Source organism: Somniosus microcephalus, chromosome 18 (genome assembly GCF_052327205.1).
Source record: "Somniosus microcephalus isolate GS21.2 chromosome 18, FLI_Smic_1.0, whole genome shotgun sequence".
NCBI classification, from domain to species: domain Eukaryota; kingdom Metazoa; phylum Chordata; class Chondrichthyes; order Squaliformes; family Somniosidae; genus Somniosus; species Somniosus microcephalus.
In genome coordinates this window covers 55035878-55061596 of record NC_141004.1, presented here as the reverse complement: position 1 = coordinate 55061596, position 25719 = coordinate 55035878, and the positions used below count along the sequence as shown (strand labels likewise).

General features: G+C 46.7%; 1 protein-coding gene across 1 annotated transcript in view; it reads right to left on the bottom strand.

Annotated features, from left to right (window-relative positions):
• The window catches only part of fance (FA complementation group E), a 36295-nt gene extending 10597 nt beyond the window's left edge, over positions 1-25698 (bottom strand). Inside the window, exons 1-6 of the mRNA XM_086011470.1 lie at positions 25423-25698; positions 15286-15880; positions 5734-5778; positions 3444-3497; positions 2211-2354; positions 1118-1241 (exon numbers count right to left, since the gene is read on the bottom strand). Of these exons, the coding sequence (XP_085867596.1) occupies positions 1118-1241; positions 2211-2354; positions 3444-3497; positions 5734-5778; positions 15286-15880; positions 25423-25631 (1171 nt within the window). The 5' untranslated portion in view covers positions 25632-25698. The remainder of the gene's footprint in view (positions 1-1117; positions 1242-2210; positions 2355-3443; positions 3498-5733; positions 5779-15285; positions 15881-25422) is intronic.
• Positions 25699-25719: the final 21 nt, after the last annotated feature.

The following is a 25719-nucleotide window of genomic DNA, read 5'->3' as shown; positions in this document are numbered from 1 at the left end:
TCAGTTGGACAATAGGTTGAGCCTTAGAAAGGAAGTTTCAAAGAGAGAGAATGAAAGATTCCATGATTGGGGGGGGAAAGAGGCGCTCTGGTCGTTAACTGTAGTGACATTGCAAACACAATCTTTTTGATGGGAGGTCGTGTTGATACAAATAGTTACCAGAGGAATCCAACCCCCAATGTGTCAACCCAAAGGCATCAAGGGGTATGGGGAGAGAGCGGGAATGCGGTATTGAGATAGAGGACCAGCCATGATCATACTGAATGGCGGAGCAGGCGCGAAGGACCGAATGGCCTACTCCTGCTCCTATTTTTCTATGAGTACATTTCAGCACCTCCTTGCCGATGGTATGAGCAGGATCATCAGAGCACGGGGAGGATGTCACTTCAGCAGATTTCATGTTTGTAACTAGAAACAAAGATGTTACACAGAGATTGCAACTTTACAGAATTGTATTTCATTAGATTATGAAAAGTCAAAGCCAACAGTGGCAGCCTGGTGACGCAAATTAGATAGATTTCTTTCAGAAAATAATATTTTGGGATACAGTATATGAGTAATTTGAGACATGACGTATGGTAGGTGTAGCATGCTTGGGTGGAACCATTGTGGGTTTATCTCGCCTCATGTCTGGGTCTATTGTAGATTAATTGATAGAGATTGATTGCTGTGATTAGTTAACAACTCCACTATTGTTGCATCATGCAACTACCAGGATGGTAGAAGGCCAACTAGATGGACCCCTGTCATTTTTCTTCGAGCAATTCCTATGTTCCCATGTTCTGCTCCAGTGCCTTGTTCCACTAAGTGGAAGAACACAGATTCAGACCCATCAGTTTGCATACAGCAAGATGCTGATCGTTGCAGTGCTGAACTGGCTAGTCTCCTCCCCATGGGGAGGAATTAAAGGCAAAATACTCAGGGGGAATGCTGGAAATCTTGAATTAAAGGCTTAGTGCTCAGTTAAAAAGAGGCAAGGAAAGAGAGTAAAAAAAATTGTGCACAGATCACCAGTTTGTTTCTGACTACAGTGAGGAATGTTTTAGTCATTCTTAGCTAGACAACAGTAACAGTGGTTATCAGTGTATCTCCCACAGCTTTTCAAACCTGACCGTACCTATGTCTGGAGTCTGAAGGAGCGGCCCAATCAGAGCACTGCAGGATGGACGTGCATATTTCTTGCAAAATGAGGTGATGGCGGCCATTAAAAAGCGTGACGCAGGCTCTGTCAGTGAGAGTACCTGCAAACAGACACAATCCACTTACTTATTTATCATTTCCCCCTCCTCTACTGAAGGCCATATTCCTTTTGGGGACATAGTTCTACAGGCACTGTCCGGTACCTCGTCTAGGTGGCCTTTCTTCATGTGTCAGTCCGGGAAATGAGTGTTAACATGCTATTTGACTATAGGAGGCATCACAGCCAAGCCTGATCATCTCCTTCAGCAGGGGCGGGGTCACTGGATAGCAACGAACATTTCTAATGCTAAGCAGATTGCAATCAACTAATTCAGACATACCATGAACCAAACCTAGGAAACTGCTGACCTTTAAGGTTCAGTTGCACACTGCCTTTACCGACAGCCATTAGAAGAGCTACAGATCATTTATATCAGGACGTATATACATAAATACAAATGCTCACTGGCTCTGCATAGGCTAACCTCCAAAGTATCAGATCCCAGCACCATTCAACACTCGACTGATGCAGTACTCCAATCTTGCTGTGAAGCATATACAAATACACTGTCGTGACAGAGGTAGCAGAAATCAAATGCTGAAAATACCGCCCTCCCCTGCATTACAGATAAATTGAAACTAGATTTTCTGCTTGAGGTGCTCTAGCCCTGACGTGACTAAGGTGGACAAGGTGAAAACTTCTTCAGGAACTACTACTCCCCTGGCTCCCCACTCGCTCCCTCCATTTCCAGGCTTTCCCGCTGGAAGTGACACGGGACCTACAATATGTCCGCCCATATATGGCTGGTCATGCTGCAATGCTATGCAAATGACGGAAACACATCATCTAACATATTTTCTGTCACTTGTGCCACAGCAATCCCTGGTGTCCAGCGTTGCTATAGGCAGCAGAGGAGCCCGTTCAAATTTTAATGGCTGAAAAGCCTACGCAATCAATCAGAGTGGAAGAGCTGAAAAAAAAGGGGGATTGAAGATTATGGTTCCAAATTATACCACACAAATGACCATACCCTCGTCAAGAAGAGGTTCTGAGCGAGCACAGTCGCATTACTGTAGCTAAGATCAGATGACAGCGAGATCAATCTGTTGCAGGCCAGGGGCAGGAGGTGCTCTGGGAGTTCGGACAGCCGCAATAATAAACAGAGTTTCTCCAGCTACAAGAAATGCAATGTGCAAATCAATTATTGAAAACATTATGAACAAAACTAAAGATGCTGGAAGGCTATGCGAGGTACCCGACTATGTTGGCTACGATATTTTACTTTGCCAAACAGATACTGTAATCTGGAAATGGGATTCTGCTACCATGCTCTGTCCAGCTAAGGCTGCGCGACTGCAATTCTGAAACTCATTTTGTGTTTTCTGTTGGTAGTGGGAAAAAAGGAGGTGTAATACAGCAAACTGCATCCTCCCCAGCTCTTGACAGCTCTGAAGTGAGTCAAGAGTTGAATGGTATCCCTACCAACACTGTACTTTACTCATATTGATGGGCCATGCCCGAGGCCTTTAAGTGGAGTTGGTTTATGTAAGATGTTTACAGAGCCAAATTAATCATCACAATACACTACCAGATTGAAAACTAAAGCTTGATCAAATTTCCATAAATGTTAAGCACTTAAAAAAACAATGGCACTTGACACGAGTGAGATTCTGAGAACCCACACATAGTGGCCTCATCCTGCTGATAGTCTGTAGATTTGGAGTGGGTGAGTTTTCTAGAGGGCAGGCCTGGCAGCACAAAATGTGCCTTCCCCATGTCCGGAGTGAACACTGAATTCAAGGGTTGCCATTAAGGGCCCAGCCTCCAGCATTCTCAGGTCAGCGGAGGGGTGCAATGGAAGGGCCCCGTGCAAGCGCTCTGAGCGCAGGTGTTCCAGCAACAGCACAGAAAAATGCCATTTTCTTCACCAGGCGCCACACTGGCCTGCTTCCTCCGCCCCCCCCACCCCGCACCCCACACCCAGGGCTGCCGCAACAAGCCTCCAGCCCAGGTCTGTCGTGACTCCCCAGCCGAGACTGGGAGCCCCCCTCCCTCAAGCAAATTACCCTGGGGGCCAGAAATACAGCTGGGGTCAGGGGAGCGTCTCCTGGGTAGGTAGAAGTCAGACCCCACCAGAGCTGCCCCCAAACGGAAGGTCTGAGCCAGTGAGACTTGGCAGAATGGGGCGCCACCTTAAAGACAATCTGAAGTGTAGCTCACTGCAAACAGGGTGTTGCTTTAAAAAACCCCACTCTGGTCCTACCTGGCTTGGATCACATTCATTCAGGATATTTAGTTCTTGAGATGCTTCCGACTTCTGAAATGAGTAAAAAAACACTTAAAAATAGTTTGCAGGTAGAATCAGCCTGCTGTTGCATCTACTTGTAACCATCGCAAACACAAACTTGATTTAAGAAATACAAAAGCACAGTGTTAGCTGGGCTACAATTAACAATAGCAGAATTCAGTTTCCAGGCCCAATCACAATGGAACTTTCACAGGTAGAAAAGCAAAACAAAAATAGGTGAGGGAAGCACAATAGCAAGCAGAGTCAGAGGTGCTCAGATCAGCGGAGGGGTGCAATGGAAGGGCCCTGTGCAAGCGCTTTGAGCGGTGTCCCAGCAACAGCAAAGAAAAATGCCATTTTCTCCACAAAGCTCCACACTGGCCTGCTTCCTCCCGCCCCCCCCCCCCCCCCCGCAACGGCCCCCAGGGCTGCTGCAACAGGCCTCCAGCCCAGGTCTGTCGTGACTCCCCAGCCCAGAGGGAGCGGTCCCTTTGGCATGCTGAAAGGGGAGGGGGAGGGGGAAAGATGTGTTTGGTGGTGGGATCATGCTGGAGGTGGCGGAAATGGCGGAGGATCATCCGTTGAATCTGGAGGTTGGTGGGGTGAAAGGTGAGGACAAGGGGAACCCTATCGTGGTTCCGGGAGGGAGGGGGAAGGGGTGAAAGCAGAAGTGCGGGAGATAGAACGGACACAGTCGAGGGCCGTGTCAACCACAGTAGAGGGGAATCCTCGGTTGAGGAAAAAGGAAGTCATATCGAAAGCACTGGTATGGAAGGTGGCATCGTCAGAACAGATGCGGCGGAGACAGAAAAACTGGGAGAATGGGATAGAGTCCTTACAGGAAGCTGGGTGGGAGGAAGTGTAGTCCAGGTAGCTGTGGGAGTCAGTGGGCTTATAGTGGATGTTAGTCAATAGCCTACCCCCAGAAATGGAGACAGAGGTCGAAGAAGGGAAGGGAAGGGAACAGTCACAGATGGACCATGTGAAGGTGAGGGAAGGGTGGAAATTGGAAGCAAAGTGAATGAAATTTTCTAGTTCAGGGCGAGAGCAGGAAACAGCACCGATAGTCATCAATGTACCAGAAAAAAGGTGAGGGAGGGGACCCGAGTAGGACTGGAACAAAGAGTGTTCCACATATCCCACGAAAAGGCAGGTATAGCTAGGGCCCATGCGGGTTCCCATAGCAACACCTTTAATTTGGAGGGAGTGAGTGGAGTCAAAGGAGAAGTTGTTCAATGTGAGACGGAGGAGGGTGGTGGTGGATGGGAACTGATTGGGCCTCTGTTCAAGGAAGAAGCGGAGTGTCCTCAGGCCATCCTGGTGGGGGGATGGAGGTGTAGAGGGATTGGACATCCATAGTGCAAAGGAGGCGGTTGGAGCCAAGAAACTGTCTCCAGCGTGATCCCACCACCAAACACATCGCCCCTTTCCTCCTCCCCTTTCAGCATTCCAAAGGGACCTGGGCGGAGTACGTTGGAATAGTCATGAATATAGGTGGGAAGAGACTGGACAAGGAGAGAAAAAAAAAGTCGAGATAGGAAGAAATCAGTTCCGTGGGGCAAGAACAGGCTGAAACAAAGGGTCTACCAGGGCAGCCCTGTTTGTGGATCTCTGCACCTGTCTAGCAACCTATTGTAATGCTGCATCTTCAACACCTCCTCCACTAATAACAAGACTTCATATAATTACAGTACTTAACTCGTATCATCAACTTTATTCCCATTATTAGGTTTCCCACAAGCCACACATCGCCCTTCTCTCCCAATTATTATGCTAAGTGCAACCCAGCTAAGGCTGTGTTACTGTAATTCTGGAACGGAGTGTATTGCCCAAGAGGGTGGCAGTAACCCACTGCAAAGGGCACTCGTCTGCTGGTTCTAGGAGAGATGCACGAGCAGCATGTGTGGGCTTTTCTGTCATCATAGATCCAGGAAGAGACAGCAGTGTTCTGAGCTCACTGGTTTGGTTTGATTTGATTTGAAAAACTTAATATACTGTACATCGCTGGTGCTGGATGGCACTAATAATGAACTAAATTTTGTCTAAATATGAATGAATATGAATAATTAAATTAGTAAAAGTTATTTTCTGCCCAATACTAATCTAATGGATGCGCATGCTTTACTCTCTGGGGACTAAAAACACAGCTGAAAATACCAATAAAATAGAAGACATGTGAACAGCTCTTTCTACAGTTTGAATAAATTCCTCTTTCAAAAGGAGATTTTGTTTTGTGTGCATCAAAAATACTTAAAAGAACACTTACATCCGAGTCTGCCTCAAACAGATCCCTCAGTCTGGATACTGAAGACTGTTAAAGAAAAACAGTACACATCATTCAACAGGTTTACAAACTAGGAAGTTTATGCAATCAGCAAGGCTTGCTCGATCAAATATCTCATCTAATGACTGGCCGTGTCTTTAAATAATGGTTTCTAAGCCTTGGTTTGCCCTGTCTCTCCCTCCCTGGAAATTACTGGGCTCTAATTAAAGGAAAGGAAAAAGGAAAAAAAGGGGGAGGGAAGGAAGAGGGAGGGAGGGAGGGAGGGAAGGAAGAGGGAGGGAGGGAGGGAAGGAAGAGGGAGGGAGGGAAGGAAGAGGGAGGGAGGGAGGGAAGGAAGAGGGAGGGAGGGAGGGAAGGAAGAGGGAGGGAGGGAGGGAAGGAAGAGGGAGGGAGGGAGGGAAGGAAGAGGGAGGGAGGGAGGGAAGGAAGAGGGAGGGAGGGAGGGAGGGAAGGAAGAGGGAGGGAGGGAGGGAGGGAAGGAAGAGGGAGGGAGGGAAGGAAGAGGGAGGGAGGGAGGGAAGGAAGAGGGAGGGAGGGAGGGAGGGAAGGAAGAGGGAGGGAGGGAGGGAAGGAAGAGGGAGGGAGGGAGGGAAGGAAGAGGGAGGGAGGGAGGGAAGGAAGAGGGAGGGAGGGAGGGAAGGAAGAGGGAGGGAGGGAGGGAAGGAAGAGGGAGGGGGGAAGGAAGAGGGAGGGAGGGGGGAAGGAAGTGGGAGGGAGGGAGGGAGGGAAGAGGGAGGGAGGGAAGGAAGAGGGAGGGAGGGAGGGAAGGAAGAGGGAGGGAGGGAGGGAGGGAAGGAAGAGGGAGGGAGGGAGGGAGGGAAGGAAGAGGGAGGGAGGGAGGGAAGGAAGGAAGAGGGAGGGAGGGAGGGAAGGAAGAGGGAGGGAGGGAAGGAAGAGGGAGGGAGGGAAGGAAGAGGGAGGGAGGGAAGGAAGAGGGAGGGAGGGAAGGAAGAGGGAGGGAGGGAGGGAAGGGGGAGGGAGGGAAGGAAGAGGGAGGGAGGGAGGGAAGGAAGAGGGAGGGAGGGAGGGAGGGAGGGAAGGAAGAGGGAGGGAGGGAAGGAAGAGGGAGGGAAGAGGGAGGGAGGGAGGGAAGAGGGAGGGAGGGAAGGAAGAGGGAGGGAGGGAAGGAAGAGGGAGGGAGGGAAGGAAGAGGGAGGGAGGGAAGGAAGAGGGAGGGAGGGAGGGAAGGAAGAGGGAGGGAGGGAAGGAAGAGGGAGGGAGGGAGGGAAGGAAGAGGGAGGGAGGGAGGGAAGGAAGAGGGAGGGAGGGAAGGAAGAGGGAGGGAGGGAAGGAAGAGGGAGGGAGGGAGGGAAGGAAGAGGGAGGGAGGGAAGGAAGAGGGAGGGAGGGAAGGAAGAGGGAGGGAGGGAGGGAAGGAAGAGGGAGGGAGGGAGGGAAGGAAGAGGGAGGGAGGGAGGGAGGGAAGGAAGAGGGAGGGAGGGAGGGAAGAGGGAGGGAGGGAGGGAGGGAAGGAAGAGGGAGGGAGGGAGGGAGGGAAGGAAGAGGGAGGGAGGGAAGGAAGAGGGAGGGAGGGAAGGAAGAGGGAGGGAGGGAAGGAAGAGGGAGGGAGGGAGGGAAGGAAGAGGGAGGGAGGGAAGGAAGAGGGAGGGAGGGAGGGAGGGAAGGAAGAGGGAGGGAGGGAGGGAGGGAAGGAAGAGGGAGGGAAGGAAGAGGGAGGGAGGGAAGGAAGAGGGAGGGAGGGAGGGAAGGAAGAGGGAGGGAGGGAAGGAAGAGGGAGGGAGGGAAGGAAGAGGGAGGGAGGGAGGGAGGGAAGGGGGAGGGAGGGAAGGAAGAGGGAGGGAGGGAGGGAAGAGGGAGGGAGGGAAGGAAGAGGGAGGGAGGGAAGGAAGAGGGAGGGAGGGAAGGAAGAGGGAGGGAGGGAGGGAGGGAAGGAAGAGGGAGGGAGGGAGGGAAGGAAGAGGGAGGGAGGGAGGGAAGGAAGAGGGAGGGAGGGAAGGAAGAGGGAGGGAGGGAGGGAAGGAAGAGGGAGGGAGGGAGGGAAGGAAGAGGGAGGGAGGGAGGGAAGGAAGAGGGAGGGAGGGAGGGAAGGAAGAGGGAGGGAGGGAGGGAGGGAAGGAAGAGGGAGGGAGGGAAGGAAGAGGGAGGGAGGGAAGGAAGAGGGAGGGAGGGAAGGAAGAGGGAGGGAGGGAAGGAAGAGGGAGGGAGGGAAGGAAGAGGGAGGGAGGGAAGGAAGAGGGAGGGAGGGAAGGAAGAGGGAGGGAGGGAAGAGGGAGGGAGGGAAGAGGGAGGGAGGGAAGAGGGAGGGAGGGAGGGAAGGAAGAGGGAGGGAAGGAAGAGGGAGGGAGGGAAGGAAGAGGGAGGGAAGGAAGAGGGAGGGAGGGAAGGAAGAGGGAGGGAGGGAGGGAAGGAAGAGGGAGGGAGGGAAGGAAGAGGGAGGGAGGGAAGGAAGAGGGAGGGAGGGAAGGAGGGAGGGAAGGAAGAGGGAGGGAGGGAAGGAAGAGGGAGGGAGGGAGGGAGGGAAGGAAGAGGGAGGGAGGGAGGGAAGGAAGAGGGAGGGAGGGAAGGAAGAGGGAGGGAGGGAAGGAAGAGGGAGGGAAGGAAGAGGGAGGGAGGGAAGGAAGAGGGAGGGAGGGAAGGAAGAGGGAGGGAGGGAAGGAAGAGGGAGGGAGGGAAGAGGGAGGGAGGGAAGGAAGAGGGAGGGAGGGAAGGAAGAGGGAGGGAGGGAAGGAAGAGGGAGGGAGGGAAGGAAGAGGGAGGGAGGGAAGGAAGAGGGAGGGAGGGAAGAGGGAGGGAGGGAAGGAAGAGGGAGGGAGGGAAGGAAGAGGGAGGAGGGAAGGAAGAGGGAGGGAGGGAAGGAAGAGGGAGGGAGGGAAGGAAGAGGGAGGGAAGGAAGAGGGAGGGAGGGAAGGAAGAGGGAGGGAGGGAAGGAAGAGGGAGGGAGGGAAGGAAGAGGGAGGGAGGGAGGGAAGAGGGAGGGAGGGAAGGAAGAGGGAGGGAGGGAAGGAAGGAAGAGGGAGGGAGGGAAGGAAGAGGGAGGGAGGGAAGGAAGAGGGAGGGAGGGAAGGAAGAGGGAGGGAAGGAAGAGGGAGGGAGGGAAGGAAGAGGGAGGGAAGGAAGAGGGAGGGAAGGAAGAGGGAGGGAAGGAAGAGGGAGGGAAGGAAGAGGGAGGGAAGGAAGAGGGAGGGAAGGAAGAGGGAGGGAAGGAAGAGGGAGGGAAGGAAGAGGGAGGGAAGGAAGAGGGAGGGAAGGAAGAGGGAGGGAAGGAAGAGGGAGGGAGGGAAGAGCGAGGGAAGGAAGAGCGAGGGAAGGCAGAGGGAAGGAGGGAAGGAAGAGGGAGGGAAGGAAGAGGGAGGGAAGGAAGAGGGAGGGAAGGAAGAGGGAGGGAAGGAAGGAAGAGCGAGGGAAGGAAGAGCGAGGGAAGGAAGACAGAGGGAAGGAAGGAATGAAAAAAAGACTGTCATTTCTGCAGCACCTTTCACAACCTCAGAATGTCCCAAAGCGCTTTACAGCCAGTGAAGTCCTTTTTCTGAAGTGTAGTCACGCAGTACTCCAGTACCCTCAGCACTGCACTGGAGTGTCAGCCTAGATTTTTGTGCTCAAGTCTATCGAGTGGGACTTCTGACTCGGAGGCGAGAGTGCTACCAACTGAGCCACAGCTGTCACTGTGCCTAATTGTCTAATCACTTCCTGCCCCGTACGATTCTATGTATCTTACATCTAAATGTACCAGGAGTTAATGTTTTCAGTATATAATTAACCAGTGAATCTCCTGTGAGTGCACGGGGAGCTGGAGGAAACACACATCTTTGGCTGTGTTTGTCTGAACAGGCTAAGAGCATTAACAGTGCCACCTGTGGAGCAAATAAGAATAGCAGGCATTACTGTTCGCACATTATCCACTGAATACAATGTACTGGGGCATCAGGGTTTTATCTTGAGATATTAATGTAGATTATATAACTTCCTTACATGGAGGAATCAAATTTAATTTTAATTGCAACTCTCCACATCTTCCTCACCCACTTCAAACTATCTCTCCGACCACTGGCTGTGGGAGAGAATGAGTTGGAGAAGGTTTATGTTTAGTATCAGCGTGATTCCTTTATGTTCAACACCAATGTACAGGAAACTTTGGTTTATCCGGAGGTTAACTGTTCGGAATGCTCGAGCCACCGGCAAAAATCAGGAGCCGTTTCGTTAGATTTTTTTTCTTTTCGTTGCTTTTTTTTCACCAGTCAGGCTCTGCAAGGTCTCGCTGAAGCTGTTGTTAAGCTACAGAGACGCTTGCAAGGTACGGCCGACTGTTTAGAAGCTGTTGCTAAGCAACAGGCTTTGTTGCCAGCTACGGAGCTCAAAATCTCCGTATGTTTCAACATTAGCGCTGGTTTGTCCGGCAGTTTTGATGGGACGGCAACAGCTCAGTCCCGGATAGCACAAACTTTCCTGTAATGCCATCCTGGGGTTTATGTTGCTGCCAGTTTTGCCGTGGTCTTTGCTGCTGCTTATGCTCTGACCCATTGATACGCCACTCCGAGTCAGGAGAAAAGGCAAAGGACTGCACACTGGGATAAGGTTTACTGGTCCGGGAGAATGGACACACTCGGTCAAACCGGTCAGGAATTCTGCAGGGTGCGCTTTTTGACAGCAACTTTAAAAGAAGATTTTTCCTCTAGTGTGAATTAAAATTGGGGATGCGGTAGAATTGGAAAATCACAGAGATCTCAAAGGCTTGTAGGGCTGGGGGAGGTTAGAGAGATAGGGAGGGGCGAGGCCATAGAGGGATTTGAACACAAGGATGAGGATTTTAAAATTGAGGCGTTGTCAGATCGGGAGCCAGTGAAGGTCAGCAAGCACAGGGGTGATGGGTGAACGAGATTTGGAGCGAGTTAGGATACGGGCAGCAGAGTTTTGGATGAACACAAGTTTATGTAGGGTGGAAGATGGAAGCCGGCCAGGAGAGCACTGGAATAGTCAAGTCTAGAGGTAATAAAGGAATGGATGAGGGATTCAGCAGCAGATGAGCTGAGGCCGGGCGGAGTCGAGTGATGTTACAGAGATGGAAGTAGACGGTCTTGGTGAGGGAGTGGATATATGTGGTCAGAAGCTCATCTCGGGGTCAAATATGACACCAAGGTTGTGAATGGCCTTGCTTAACTTAAGAAAGTTGCCAGGGATGGAGACGGTGGTCAGGGAATGGAGTCTGTGGAGGGGAACCAAAGACAATGGCTTCAGTCTTCCCAATATTTAGTTGGAGGAAATTTCTGCTCATCCACTACTGGGCGTCAGACAAGCAGTCTGATAAATCAGACAGTGGAGGGGTCCAATGAAGTGGTGGTGAGATAGAGCTGAATGTCATCTGAGATACCGCAGAGAGGGAGCAGCAATACTGGAGAGGGCACTCCCACCCAGCTGGACGACGGTGGAGAGGCGTTGGTGGAGGATGGAGTGGTCAACCGTGTCAAGGCAGCAGACAGGTCGAGGAGGGATAGTTTACCTTTGTCACAGGCACATAGGATGTCACTTGTGATTTTGATAAGAGCAGTTTCAGGCAGGGGCAGAAACCTGATTGGAGGGATTCAAACATGGAGTTCCAGGAAAGATGGGGACGGATTTGGAAGGCAACAACAAGTTCAAGTGACATGGAGAAAGTATGTTAGGCCAAAGCAAGATCTGGAGATGAGTCCCCCACAGCAGGTCAGGCCCAAGAATATGTTAAAATGTGTAACCGAGTGAGGGTGGGCTTGGTGAGACAAGCCAGGTTTCAGTCAGATTCAGGGTGACAATGCACTCATCCTGGATAACAGGAGGATCTTATAAGAACAAAAGAAAAAGGAGGACTAGGCCATTTGGCCCTTCGAGTCTGCTCTGTCATTCAATGAGATCCTGGCTGATCTACCTCATCTCCACTTTCCTGCACTATCCCCATATCACTTGAATCCCTTAATATTCAAAAATCTATCGATCTCTGTCTTGAATATACTCAACGACTGAGCCTCCACAGCCCTCTGGGGTAGAGAATTCCAAAGAATTACAACCCTTTGAGTGAAGAAATTTCTCCTCATCTCAGTCCTAAATGGCCGACCCCTTACTCTGAGACCGTGACCCCTGGTTCTAGACTCCCCAGTCAGGGGAAACAACCTCCAAGCATCTACCCTGTCAAACTCCTTAAGAATTCTATACTTTTGAATGAGATCACCTCTCATTCTTCTAGGCTCTAGGGAATAGAGGCCTAATCTACTCATAGGACAATCCCTCCACCCCCCAATCCCAGGAATCAGTCTGGTGAACCTTCGTTACACTCCCTCTATGGCAAGTATATCCTTCCTTAGGTAAGGAGACCAAAAATGACCCAATTCTCCAGGTGCGGTCTCACCAGGGCCCTATATAATTGCAGTAAGATGTCTTTACTCTTATACTCAAATCCTCTTGCAATAAAGGCCAACATACCATTTGCTTTCCTAATTGCTTGCTGTACCTGCATATTAACTTTCAGTGATTCGTGTACAAGGACACCCAGGTCCCTCTGAACACAAACATTTCCCAGTCTCTCACCATTAAAAAAAAATTCTGCTTTTCTATTTTTCCTACCAAAGTGGGTAACTTCACATTTCTCTGCATTATATTCCATCTACCACGTTCTTGCCCACTCACTTAACTTGTCGATATCTCTTTGCAGCCTCCTTGCATCTTCCTCACAACTTACTTTCCCACCTGGGTACATTGCATTCATTACACTTGTTCAAGTGAGAGGGCAGATATTTTGCTGGGCATTGCAAATTTTATTGCCAGCCTGAGGCTTGCTGGGATGGGAGTTGGAAGGAGGTACTGGGAAGGATGGAGGATGTAGGAGGAGTGGTACCGAGGTACTGTCACTGACAGGGTAAGCACTGGGAAAGGGAAAGGAGGCAGCCCGAGAGCAGGCTCAGAGAGTGCCAGCAACGTGTGCCAAAGGTTACCAGGTAAAGTAGGGTTAGGCTGTGGGCTTGTTCAAGAAGGAAAAGGCTCTGGGACAGGACAGAAAAATAATTCAGCAGAGAAGTAATTCAGCAGAGAAGTAGTGACGGGTGGGATAGGAGATGGTGCAGTACATCAGGGAGTGAGGCCAGGAGATGAGATACAAGAGCAAGGCAGGACAAAAATTAAGACAGACCATTAATATTGCACTTTTCACATCCTCAGGATGCCCCGAAGCACATCACAGCAAAGGAATTATTAGCTCAAACACTGCGAGAACTCCCTGCTCCTCTTTGAATTGTGCCGGGGGATCCTTTATATTCCCGTAAACTGGGAGATTGGGCCTTGGCTTAACATTTCAGTTAAAAGACGGCGCCTCTGACAATGTAGCACTCCCTCGGTACTCCACTGAAGTATCTGCCTAGATGGGCTCAAGTGCTGGAGTGGGGCTTCAACGTACAATCTTCTGACTGAATTGGGAGTGCTCTCACTGCAATTACCTGATACCACAAAACTGAGGAGGTGGATGGAAGGGAAGGAGCTTGGGTCCAGAGCTGTTTTACTCCTCTATCTACCTCCTCTCCATCCCGTGTTAATCTCTTACCTCATCTCCTGCCCTTCCTCCCTATTGCAGTGCATCAGAGTAATAACTCTGGTTCACCCTCAGAGAGCAAACCATTCACAATCCTCTATACTTCTGTCGGAAAAAATACTATTTCCAGAATGTTAATACCAGAATTTAATAAACGAATTGTATAAGGTACTGGAGAGATGATGTGCACGATACTGGATGAAATAAATCACTCAAATTATGGGCAAAACTCATGATAAACAATGCCTGTCAAACATCCTCTATATACATTTGAATAAAGGTTACTTGCACCTTGACATGTTCTGGCAAATCAAGTCTTTTCTCTGTGTTTGGGGCGTTCTGTCCTTTCTCTGTGTTTGGGGCGTTCTGTCCTTTCTCTGTGTTTGGGACGTTCTGTCCTTTCTCTGTGTTTGGGGCGTTCTGTCCTTTCTCTGTGTTTGGGACGTTCTGTCCTTTCTCTGTGTTTGGGGCGTTCTGTCCTTTCTCTGTGTTTGGGGCGTTCTGTCCTTTCTCTGTGTTTGGGGCGTTCTGTCCTTTCTCTGTGTTTGGGGCGTTCTGTCCTTTCTCTGTGTTTGGGACGTTCTCTCCTTTCTCTGTGTTTGGGGCGTTCTCTCCTTTCTCTGTGTTTGGGGCGTTCTGTCCTTTCTCTGTGTTTGGGGCGTTCTGTCCTCTCTCTGTGTTTGGGACGTTCTGTCCTTTCTCTGTGTTTGGGGCGTTCTGTCCTTTCTCTGTGTTTGGGGCGTTCTGTCCTTTCTCTGTGTTTGGGGCGTTCTGTCCTTTCTCTGTGTTTGGGACGTTCTGTCCTTTCTCTGTGTTTGGGGCGTTCTGTCCTTTCTCTGTGTTTGGGACGTTCTGTCCTTTCTCTGTGTTTGGGACGTTCTGTCCTTTCTCTGTGTTTGGGGCGTTCTGTCCTTTCTCTGTGTTTGGGACGTTCTGTCCTTTCTCTGTGTTTGGGACGTTCTGTCCTCTCTCTGTGTTTGGGGCGTTCTGTCCTTTCTGTGTGTTTGGGGCGTTCTGTCCTTTCTCTGTGTTTGGGGCGTTCTGTTCTTTCTCTGTGTTTGGGGCGTTCTGTCCTCTCTCTGTGTTTGGGGCGTTCTCTCCTTTCTCTGTGTTTGGGGCGTTCTGTCCTTTCTGTGTGTTTGGGGCGTTCTGTCCTTTCTCTGTGTTTGGGGCGTTCTGTCCTTTCTCTGTGTTTGGGGCGTTCTGTCCTTTCTCTGTGTTTGGGGCGTTCTGTCCTTTCTCTGTGTTTGGGGCGTTCTCTCCTTTCTCTGTGTTTGGGGCGTTCTGTCCTTTCTGTGTGTTTGGGGCGTTCTGTCCTTTCTCTGTGTTTGGGGCGTTCTGTCCTTTCTCTGTGTTTGGGGCGTTCTGTCCTTTGTCTGTGTTTGGGGCGTTCTGTCCTTTGTCTGTGTTTGGGGCGTTCTGTCCTTTGTCTGTGTTTGGGGCGTTCTGTCCTTTGTCTGTGTTTGGGGCGTTCTGTCCTCTCTCTGTGTTTGGGGCGTTCTGTCCTCTCTCTGTGTTTGGGGCGTTCTGTCCTTTCTCTGTGTTTGGGGCGTTCTGTCCTCTCTCTGTGTTTGGGGCGTTCTGTCCTTTCTCTGTGTTTGGGGCGTTCTGTCCTTTCTCTGTGTTTGGGGCGTTCTGTCCTTTCTCTGTGTTTGGGGCGTTCTGTCCTTTCTCTGTGTTTGGGGCGTTCTGTCCTTTCTCTGTGTTTGGGGCGTTCTGTCCTTTCTCTGTGTTTGGGGCGTTCTGTCCTTTCTCTGTGTTTGGGACGTTCTGTCCTTTCTCTGTGTTTGGGGCGTTCTGTCCTTTCTCTGTGTTTGGGGCGTTCTGTCCTTTCTCTGTGTTTGGGGCGTTCTGTCCTTTCTCTGTGTTTGGGGCGTTCTGTCCTTTCTCTGTGTTTGGGGCGTTCTGTCCTTTCTCTGTGTTTGGGGCGTTCTGTCCTTTCTCTGTGTTTGGGGCGTTCTGTCCTTTCTCTGTGTTTGGGGGAGCGTTCTGTCCTTTCTCGGTGTTTGGAGGGGAGCTCTGTCTCACCTGAACGATATCCAACTTGTTATGCACCCGTGTATGGATAAGTTGCACGTTTTCCAAGTTCCCAGGCACTGGGGTGACATCTTGCTTCTCGTTGCCAATAAAGGGCTGCAAACAGACAACATCCTGCGCCAGTTTCATTTTCTTCGTTGCATTTTGCTCGTCATCATCCGAAGGAAATGCATCTTTCGCAGGGCTTTTCCGTTTTTTAGAGGTCTGTGTTAATAGGGGCTTGCCTTCTGTATCTTCAGAGGATTCCTTACCGCTGCTCCTCTGTTGGTGACTCAGGTACCAGCCTAACCTTTTCTCAGAAGCGGAACGGTCTTCAGAAATCCCCGTTAACTTCTGACGGAGACAGTCCAATTGCTGCCGAGATCGCTCCGTATGTGAAACAGATGTGAAATGACACAGTCCGCCTTCCAAGTCCTGCTCTAGGACATCAATTAATTTCTGTGTCCAGAGATCAGGGTCAGGGTTTTGTCTCAGCTGTAGGATGAGATGATGCAGACAGTCTTTAGGTACAACGGTGTTGCCCAGGTGAAGAAAAGATAAGAGGTTTCTTCTGACCATCAGTGGTAAAAGATAAAACAAGGGTTTTCTAAGAGAGAGCAAACAACAAAACTGTTAGTAAACAGCCGAGAGACGGAATATTGTTACCACAGCTTATCACAAATCCTGCAACTTTTTAACGCTTATCCCAGCGTAACTTGCTGCCTGAGTAACACAATTTTGCAGAGGCAGTGGAAATGCCAGAGGATCTCAGCGATAACAAATGACTTGCCCTACATACAATGAACTGCCCGACCAATAGTTGATGCTTTAATTACATACCACAGAAATAAGAGTAGAGGTTCTGGGGAGGGCACTTTCATCTCTGGGACCCGAGTTCGAATGCAAACCACACTGATGAGTTGAAGGCCTGCTCTACCTGCTGGGTGTAAGGGTCCGACATGAAATGAACGTCGACAGTGTCGATCCAGTTTCTAATGAAGATGGCTCACAGGAAGAGGAGTAGGCCATTTTGCCTGTTAGAAACATAGAAAAATAGGAGCAGGAGTAGGTCATTCGGCTCTTCGAGCCTGCTCCGCCATTCAATATCATGGCTGATCCTCTATCTCAATATCATATTCCCGCACTCTCCCCATACCCCTTGATGCCTTTTGTGTCTAGAAATCTATCTATCTCCTTCTTAAATATATTCAGTGACTTGGCCCCCACAGCCTTCTGTGGTAGAGAATTCCACAGGTTCACCACCCTCTGAGTGAAGAAATTTCTCCTCATCTCAGTCCTAAATGTCCTACCCCATATCCTGAGACTGTGACCCCTCGTTCTAGACACCCCCCAGCCAGGAGAAACATCCTCCCTGCATCCAGTCTGTCTAGCCCTGTCAGAATTTTATACGTTTCAATGAGATCCCCTCGCATTCTTCTAAACTCTAGTGAATACAGGCCTAGTCGACCCAATCTCTCCTCATACGACAGTCCTGCCATCCCAGGAATCAGTCTGGTGAACCTTTGCTGCACTCCCTCTATGGCAAGTATATCCTTTCTTAGGTAAGGAGACCAACATTGCATTCAATGAGATCATGGCTGATCTGTGGCCTAACTCCATATACCCACTGTTAGGGAATATAATATTTTAATAACATAGATTTTAATATGATTAAACTAATGATTTAAAGAAATCTGATTATGCTTAAGCTGACCACATGCCAAAGGATGGTGTGATGTATCAGATCCAATCACAGCTGGTAACGTCACATCGGCTGACTTAAAAACTGAGAACAATGAAAATGCTGATTTAGCTTAAACTGTGAAAGTGCTGATCTTAGCTTAAAACTGAAAGTGATGATTCTGCTTAACTAGAGAACAAAGGAATGATTGATGTACCAGAGATCCAATCAGTGTGATGTAGTTGAACCAACCATAGCTCTGCATGCATGCTGCTGAGCCAATGGTAATAAAAGGGGCGGGTACATCTGCTGCTGTATAAAAACCAGCCATTTTGAATATGATGTTAGTCGGATAAAGGAAGTCAAACAGTGTAAATCAAGTGATGCAATAAATCGACTATTTAAAACTTACCACCGGACTCACAAACTTTAATTTTAGTGTGTTGACCTCAAATCAGTGTGGTCCACTGAAATTAATTACCCGATCTAACAATTTGGCGCTGCGAGCAGGGTTGCTGAAGGAAGAGATTGGATCTGGGACACTGGATCTATTTTTGGAGGTAAGGACTCCTCGTTATAAAAGTCCTCGGTCGGTAGTCTAGTCATCTCCCCTCCACGCGACTCCGCAAACCTCCCGGGTAGCGAACCCTCCGGGTGGTAAGATGGCTCGAGGTCCAATATAGAGCTCTAACTTACTGACTCGGCTGAAAAGCCTACGACTCAAGACCCACAAGTAAAGAAATCGATATTATGGCACCACTCGATAAACCTACAACTATTAAGGGTGGGCGTGCCCCACCTGAGATTTCAGAAGACGAAATTCTCCAGCAGTTGTATGACTATATAGAATTACAGTTTGACTTACCTAAAACCTGGTTCGAAATCGAACAAAAGTACAGTACCTCCTCTGGACAATGGTCTTTGGATGACATAAAAAGGGTCTGGGGAAAAACGACCCGTATGAAAGATAAAAGACGGATCAGATGGTCCTTGGCAGTTATGAGTCAGATCCGACGGCGAAATGAGATTAAGACAAACTCCCAACATGATCACGACTTGACCAATGCAAAAGAGCAGAAAGATGCGATTTATGAACAATTGAAAAAGAAAACAAATGAGCTTGAAAAGTCAAAAGTGGAAGTTAAAAAACTTAAAGATGAAGTTAAGGACTGTAAAAAACAATTGGATAAACAACCGATAGTCCCGGTAGTTGAAGAAAAGGGAAAATGTGTCGGGACCTGGAAGGGTTACCCAGATCTAAATGAAATAAAGGAGGAAGGTCGTGGGAGACAAAGACAAGAAGCAGATCAAGAGACCGACTCGGGATCCTCTAGTAATGTCAGTGAAAGTGAAGAAGAGAAAACAGGACCCCATTTGGCCCCATTGAGACAGAAAAGGAAAAGAGTAGAAAAGGAGTATGAGAAGAAAGAAAATGGGGAAGAAAGGGCGAAGTACCAACTCCCCCCGTGTGACGGAGTCCAAATTCTGATTGTAATGATACCCAGGAGAGAGGGAAATAAGTTACACAGCAAAGTAAAGACTGGCCTGGGAAATGATGAGCAAGAATTAGATGCCAGATGGGATGCGATCCAACAGTGGTTACAAGTGATTAGCCCTGCAAAAATGGATTGGGGAAAGATCATAGCCTGTCAACAGAAAGGGACGGAGGAAGTGTTAGAGTACGACGAGCGATTTAAAACTAACTGGTTGGAACACTCGGGGCTGAACACAGGAGAGATAAAGAAGGAAAAAGATCTAATTTGCAGGCTAACCAATCTGAAAACTCAGCAAAGGAAGAAAAAAAACAGGGATTTGGAAAGCCAAGAAATGCTGAGACGCCGATGGAAAGAGGAAAAAAAAGAGAAACTTAAAGTTTTACTGACATGGAAGTTATTAACATCTGTGCTGAGACAAATAAAACACAAGATTTGCTGAGTGAAAGGAACCTTGAAAAATGACTATGAATATTTAAGAAGTTACAGTATTTCTTTTGTCTGATTAGATGTTCTTTAAAAGAAAGATTCTGTTATGTGTGGTTTAGCTCCACCCACTTCTCTGTGTTAAAAGCGTTTAAATCTTTTGTCTTGTCTTGGATTTTGGAAGTTTTAAGAATGTGTGAATAAGATTGTGCCCCAAGAATTGAGGAAAAAACCTTTGAAATAATTTAAGTTAAGCTGGTGTGTAAAAACTGAGAAGAGCAACAAAAAGTTTGCTTAACAAAAGATTGCGATAGATTTTTGTACTTGCAGTGCAAACTGTACAATGTTACATTAAGCTTCAGTCTAAGATTTAACCTTGGAGTCCCGGTTGCTATGGTGAAATCTTCTAAAGCAGTTTGATTTGATTTGTTTAAATGTGAAAAACTAATTTTTCTCCAGTTATGTTTTTACAGTATTTTGGAAAGACATCTGAAGAAAGGACAGTAAGAAATATGACGTAATTTACTGTTTTCTGCAAGAATGTGCTATTTTGTTTTGTTTTATCTGTTCTGTTCGTGTTTAGTTAAAGTGTGAAAACACAACTGTCTTTTTCGATCAGGAAAGTTTTTTTTAATTTACGTGAAGTTACGCAATTGCGCCTGATAATGTTTTGCTCCACCTTCTTAAAAACCTGCAAAGGAGTTAACCCTTCCCACTGACAGCTTAAGTTCACCAAGCAACAACTTTAGTATGAAATTTAAAGATATGGGACATTATTAAATTTAAGTTTCTTAATTTTAAGTTAATATTTCCCCACAGTGATAGAAGGAAAATTATGATTTGGTGACACTGGATCAAAAGGTTAGAGACCTAGGGTCTCGCATTAAAGCTGTATTACAAAAGACAAATGAAAATACAGATAAAGAATTATCTGAGGATCAAACGCTGACCATACATCTACAAAAGATAGTTACAGTGCTAGAAACACACGCCCAAACCATTAATAAAAGAGTACAATGCATCTCAGCAGGCGGCTGCTAATGACATATGTAGCACATATGGTAACTGGATTGTGGAACAAACCCGAGAAAACCTGGCCCAGATACAGGCAGGGGAAGTACCCTTATGGATAACGAATCAACAATTAAGGGCAAACCTGACCGGTGGGCACAAGGGGGATGGTACCTCTAAACGGGCAGTAGCAGGCAGGAGCTTGATGGATTGCCAGTTGAGAGCAATGGTTCGGGTGCACCCTACACAAGTCGAGTGTAAACCTGACGGGGGAGGGCTCCTAGGGTTGGTATTGGTAATACCGGTAATGGCACCCGAAGCCCAAGGACAGAGGTGTACCGAATACAGAATATTGGGGTAGTGAAGGACGGAATGCACATATCCCATCACAATATGTTACCATATGCTGTGAAGATTAAAGGGAATTTGGCTGGAACAAAATTGGAGGGATGTGTTACTAGGCACGCTATCACTGTATGTCCACATAGTATTGGACACAGCCCAGAGGCACAGTGTGGATTTAACAATACTGGTACCAATCAGGGTAAAATTTGGTTTAAGGGATATAAAGGGGTCCTCAATAATTGACCGGTATAAAACTATCTGAAAGGTACCATTTAGTCTTGTTAGCTGGAAAACAAACGCAAAGCACCATGGGATACTTGGCTATATTAACTCTTTTAGACTAACAGAAGTAGAAATTAGCTGACATTTTGAAATGTTGCTTGTAATTACAACCTGGTAACTATTTAGAAAGAGCCTGTTCTTGGAAGAGATAAGGATACAAAGGCACAATTCAATGTGGCTTTGTCCAGCTAGCCATATCGCTGCTAGAAAATACTTTCCCACACCGATAACAAAAGTAAGAGATAGCTCATAATACTGCTGTTTGGATTTTGGGATGATTTTGAAATGACAAAATGGACTCAGGCACTATATATTTGGTTACTTTTGGGAAAATAAAAGATCCTCTAAAATAATGATAAATAAAAAGTGTTAATAACTTGGATCAAGTGAGAACGTTTGATCTATGTTTTCTATCTTAAATATTGTACTGGACAGTAAAGTTTCTCCAGGACTCATGAATGAGATATGAATGGTAATTAAAGGAAAGTGATTGAGAGTGTAAGATTGAAACAGGAGAATTACACTACTGAATGGGAATTTTCAAAACTTTCTAGTGAAAGTCAGGAAAGTGTAGTTAAGAATAGTAAATTGATAGCTTGCTCTTGGAGACATTTGTGTCCCTGCCTTTAATGAACTTTTAAGAAAACTGAATTTGATAGTCTGGCCACTACCCAAGACATCGGGATCATGCAGAGAAAGATGAGCAAAGATCTCCAGGTGACTACAATCTTTTGATAAGATACCTGAAAGCCCGAGAAAGGCTTGTATCGAATGGCATGTGTGGCATGATATTGAGATACCGGTATGAGTTTGCAAATGTGATTCGGTACATATGAGGCAATTATCATCCAGGAATGTATGGTGAATTTACACTGAAGAACGGGTCTCAGACATGCTCAGTTACTTGACAACAGCAAAACATGGTTAATGTGGCTCAGGAGAGCGAGACAACTTTTAAAGCATTGACACATACTCCATCGAGAAACTATCTAAATAATGAAACAATCAGAGTAGAGTTAAACACACTGGTACCTGTTAGAGGGATTGAAATTGAAGTTGAAGTGGAGAGTTACATGGAATCTAGATTGGTACAATTGAGGACCAAGGAGAAATCATGTTTAGTATAGAATTATCCACAAGATGGATACAAGTAAAAGAGATCTGGAGGATCTTTTAAATCCATGATTTGTTGATTAGATGTTAAACTGTAATGTCGCTTGAAATGATTGTAAGACTGAATTTAACTGTGACTGTAATAATTGTGTTTTGTAGGTAACAGAGCGTGGGAAAAACCAGTGCGAATCCAATATGAGGTGATTTTGGTGGTGCCTCCTGTGTCACTACTACTGCAATTACTATGCTTTACGGGTCTAACAGGACCTGTCCCATAAACCAACATGTTTTTAAGTATGAGCTACACAATTATGTGGCACAATTCGGATACTTGGATATGACATTCCCCTGTTGTTTGTGGGTTTCAGTGAGCTCATGATGCGACTGAACTCCTCCCTAAAGCATTTTTATGTTTTGGAGCAAGACAACTCGAGAATAGATATTGAAATTGACAGCATAGGGGACAACTCACATTGATGGGATATTGGGCTTAATACATCAGCACACCCTTAGGTTCGTATTATTTCACATGCTCTGGTAGCTATCCAACTTGTAATGATAGCGTATTTGATACATGTAAGGTGTGTAGTAAGACTTTGATACATAAGCCAATTGGGTACTCATGCCCATGACTGACAAGTACTAACAAATTAATTGAGCACATCGAAAGAGAAGGTCCGAAGTAATGTAGAGGAGACCCCAGGCGGGGTAAGATCAGGAAAGATAGAAGAAACAGAGGATACCCCAGGCGGGGCAGGATTGGAGCCACAAAGCCATAAAATGCCCTTGAAGAATCTTGACAAAACATTCCTCAGAAAGGTAAGAGGGAGGCCTTGTACAATAGGATGGGGATCCAATTGTGTGTTTCTGTTGATTAAGTGTGATTGCCACCAGGCGTCTGCTTCCCCGCGGGCAAGACGCCTTGCAGGTCACCACAGACCGTTTTTCCATCTTAAAGGGGCATGTTATATTTAGCTGCTGGATTGTTTTGTACCTTTTTCTACTTTTTATAATTTTTCTACCTTTTTTTACTTTTTAATTTTTACCTGAATGTATTTTTCAAAGCCAAAGCCATAAGCTGAGGGGAGCTCCTCCCACTTTTTAAGATGCACGAATTAATTTAAGATCATGAAATCAATTAACTTATTAAAACCAGGCTTTTACTGTGGCCACGTAAAATCCTGGTTGATGTAAATTTGTGCAAAAGCCACTGATCCGGACAGTGGCAAAACACAGCAATGATTGATTATATTTTTAATCTGACTCTTTATTTTTATGATTCAATTTTTGAAAGAATCAAAGGGGGGAGTGTTAGGGAATATAATATTTTAATAACATAGATTTTAATATGATTAAACTAATGATTTAAAGAAATCTGATTATGCTTAAGCTGACCACATGCCAAAGGATGGTGTGATGTATCAGATCCAATCACAGCTGGTAACGTCACATCGGCTGACTTAAAAACTGAGAACAATGAAAATGCTGATTTAGCTTAAACTGTGAAAGTGCTGATCTTAGCTTAAAACTGAAAGTGATGATTCTGCTTAACTAGAGAACAAAGGAATGATTGATGTACCAGAGATCCAATCAGTGTGATGTAGTTGAACCAACCATAGCTCTGCATGCATGCTGCTGAGCCAATGGTAATAAAGGGGGCGGGTACATCCGCTGCTGTATAAAAACCAGCCATTTTGAATATGATGTTAGTCGGATAAAGGAAGTCAAACAGTGTAAATCAAGTGATGCAATAAATCGACTATTTAAAACTTACCACCGGACTCACAAAATTTAATTTTAGTGTGTTGACCTCAAATCAGTGGTCCACTGAGATTAATTACCCGATCTAACACCCACCTTTACCCCATATCCCTTCATACCTTTGGTTAGCAAAAATCTATAAATCTCAGATTTTAAATGAATTGATCTAGCATCAACTGCCATTTGCGGAAGAGAGTTCCAAACTTCTACCACTCTTTGTGTGGAGAAGTGTTTCCTAACTTCACTCCTGAAAGGCCTGGCTCTCATTTTTAGACTGTGCCCCCTAGTCCTAGACTCCCCACCCAGCGGAAATAGTTTCTATCTACCCTATCGGTTCCCTTTAATATCTTGAAAACTTTGATCAAATCACCCTTATGTAAATCCGTATCAATTTTCATCAAAGTATAATGGAGCAATTTAAGCAACTGCATTGTGGTTTAATTTGAAAGGGGGAAACGCGAAACAGCTACTAAGATTCTAGATTTGGGTAAGGCCGACTTCAAAAGGATGAGACAGAGACTGTCCACAGTAAACTGGGCAAATCTGTTAATGGGTAAAACGACAGAAGATCAGTGGGAGATGTTCAAAAAAAGAATGTAAGGTGATACAGAACCAGTTTAAACCCGAGGAGCAAGAGCTCTACTTCCCAACAAACAGCCATGGACGACTAGAGGTAAGGGACAGCCTAAAACTAAAGGAAAGGGCATACGAAATGCAAAAAATAGCAGCGAATGGGAAAGATACAAAGAACAGCAACAAAACAGATAGTAAGAGCTACAAAAAAGGAGTATGAAAGGAAGCTTGCAAGGAATAACAAAATCAACACACATTTTTTTTACAATTACATTAGGAAAAAGAGGGTAGTCAGGAGCAATGTTGGGCCCTTAAAAACTGAAAGCGGTGATATTGTCAATGATAATAAGGAAATGGCGGGCATGTTGAATAATTACTTTGAGTCAGTATTTACAGTAGAGGAAGAGGATAGCATGCCGGAAATCCCAAGGAAACGAAAGCAGGGGCAGGGACTCAATAAAATGAATGCAAGTAAAACAACAGTAAATTCATTTAGCACTGGGTTTCCAGTCGGCCACTATTAACCATGAAGGCTTTGTGCAATATGGCAAAAGAGTGCATTGATATTCCAGTCCACTCTGCTATGAATGGTGCGAGGGCTTTGTTTTCATGAGTCCCACATACAGCAATTTACATTTCTATAGTGCTCCTCACATAAAGACATTTTTTTTTTGAGTCCATAATAAGGCAAAAACAATGGACATGAAATAGGGACAGGAATTGGGGTCGGGGAAGCCAAAAGTACAAGGCAAAGGCTCCTAATGGACGAGGGAGGTCACAAGGAATCACTCAAGGAGAGAGAAAACGTCACAATGCACATTTTTATGCATCTCAATATGGATCAATAGCAGATGCCCAAGAGCAAGTCAATACCTGCCCTGCCCTCTTGGCAAACATGCGGCAAGAAGCAGAGAGAAAAATAGAAAATAATAAACACAAAACATATGACCCTCAAATCAAGAGGTAAAGAAAAAACTTGCATTTATACACCACCTCTCACATCTTCAGGACATCCCAAAGCACTTAAGGAAAATGGAGTACTTTTCAAGTGTAGTCACTGTCGTAATGTAGGCAAACCGGGCAGCCAATTTGTGCACAGCACGGTCCCCAAAAACAGCAATGATAAATGTTTTTAGTGGTGTTGGTTGAGGCATAAATGTTAGCCAGGACTCTCCTCTCTTTGAATAGTGCCACCGAATCTTCTACATCCATCTGAGAGGGCAGATAAGGCCCTGGTTTAAAGTCTCATCTGAAAGATGGCACCTCCAACAGTTCACTTCCTCAGTACTGCATTGAAGTGTTAGCCTAGATTACGTCAAGTCTTTGGAGTGGGGCTTGAACCCCACTCCTGGGACCTGTGCACAGAACTATGACTTCAAAGTATGCAATAAAATGAATTACGTGGATTAAGGTTCATTAAAGGTTTCTCACATTTGGTGAAGGGTCAAAATTAAAGGTTCTTACAGACTAAGCTTCTGCTCCTTCCCTTCCAACAGTGGCTCAGGCCGGCACAGTGTCTCTGTAAAGGTTCTCCAGTGGAGAGACTGCTTTGATTGGATACGCTGCAAAACATGAAATGCAGTGGTGGCTCCCGATATACCCACGGTCAGTGTGTGAAGCAGGATTCGGAACGGTTTCTCAAACTGTTCCAGCAGCATTTTGTAGTCCTCCATGCTCCTTGCAAGAAATCACAAATAAAAGTCAGCATGGAGCACCACAATTAAGATGATCTTGTACATAGCGCCAGGTATTTACCGGCCC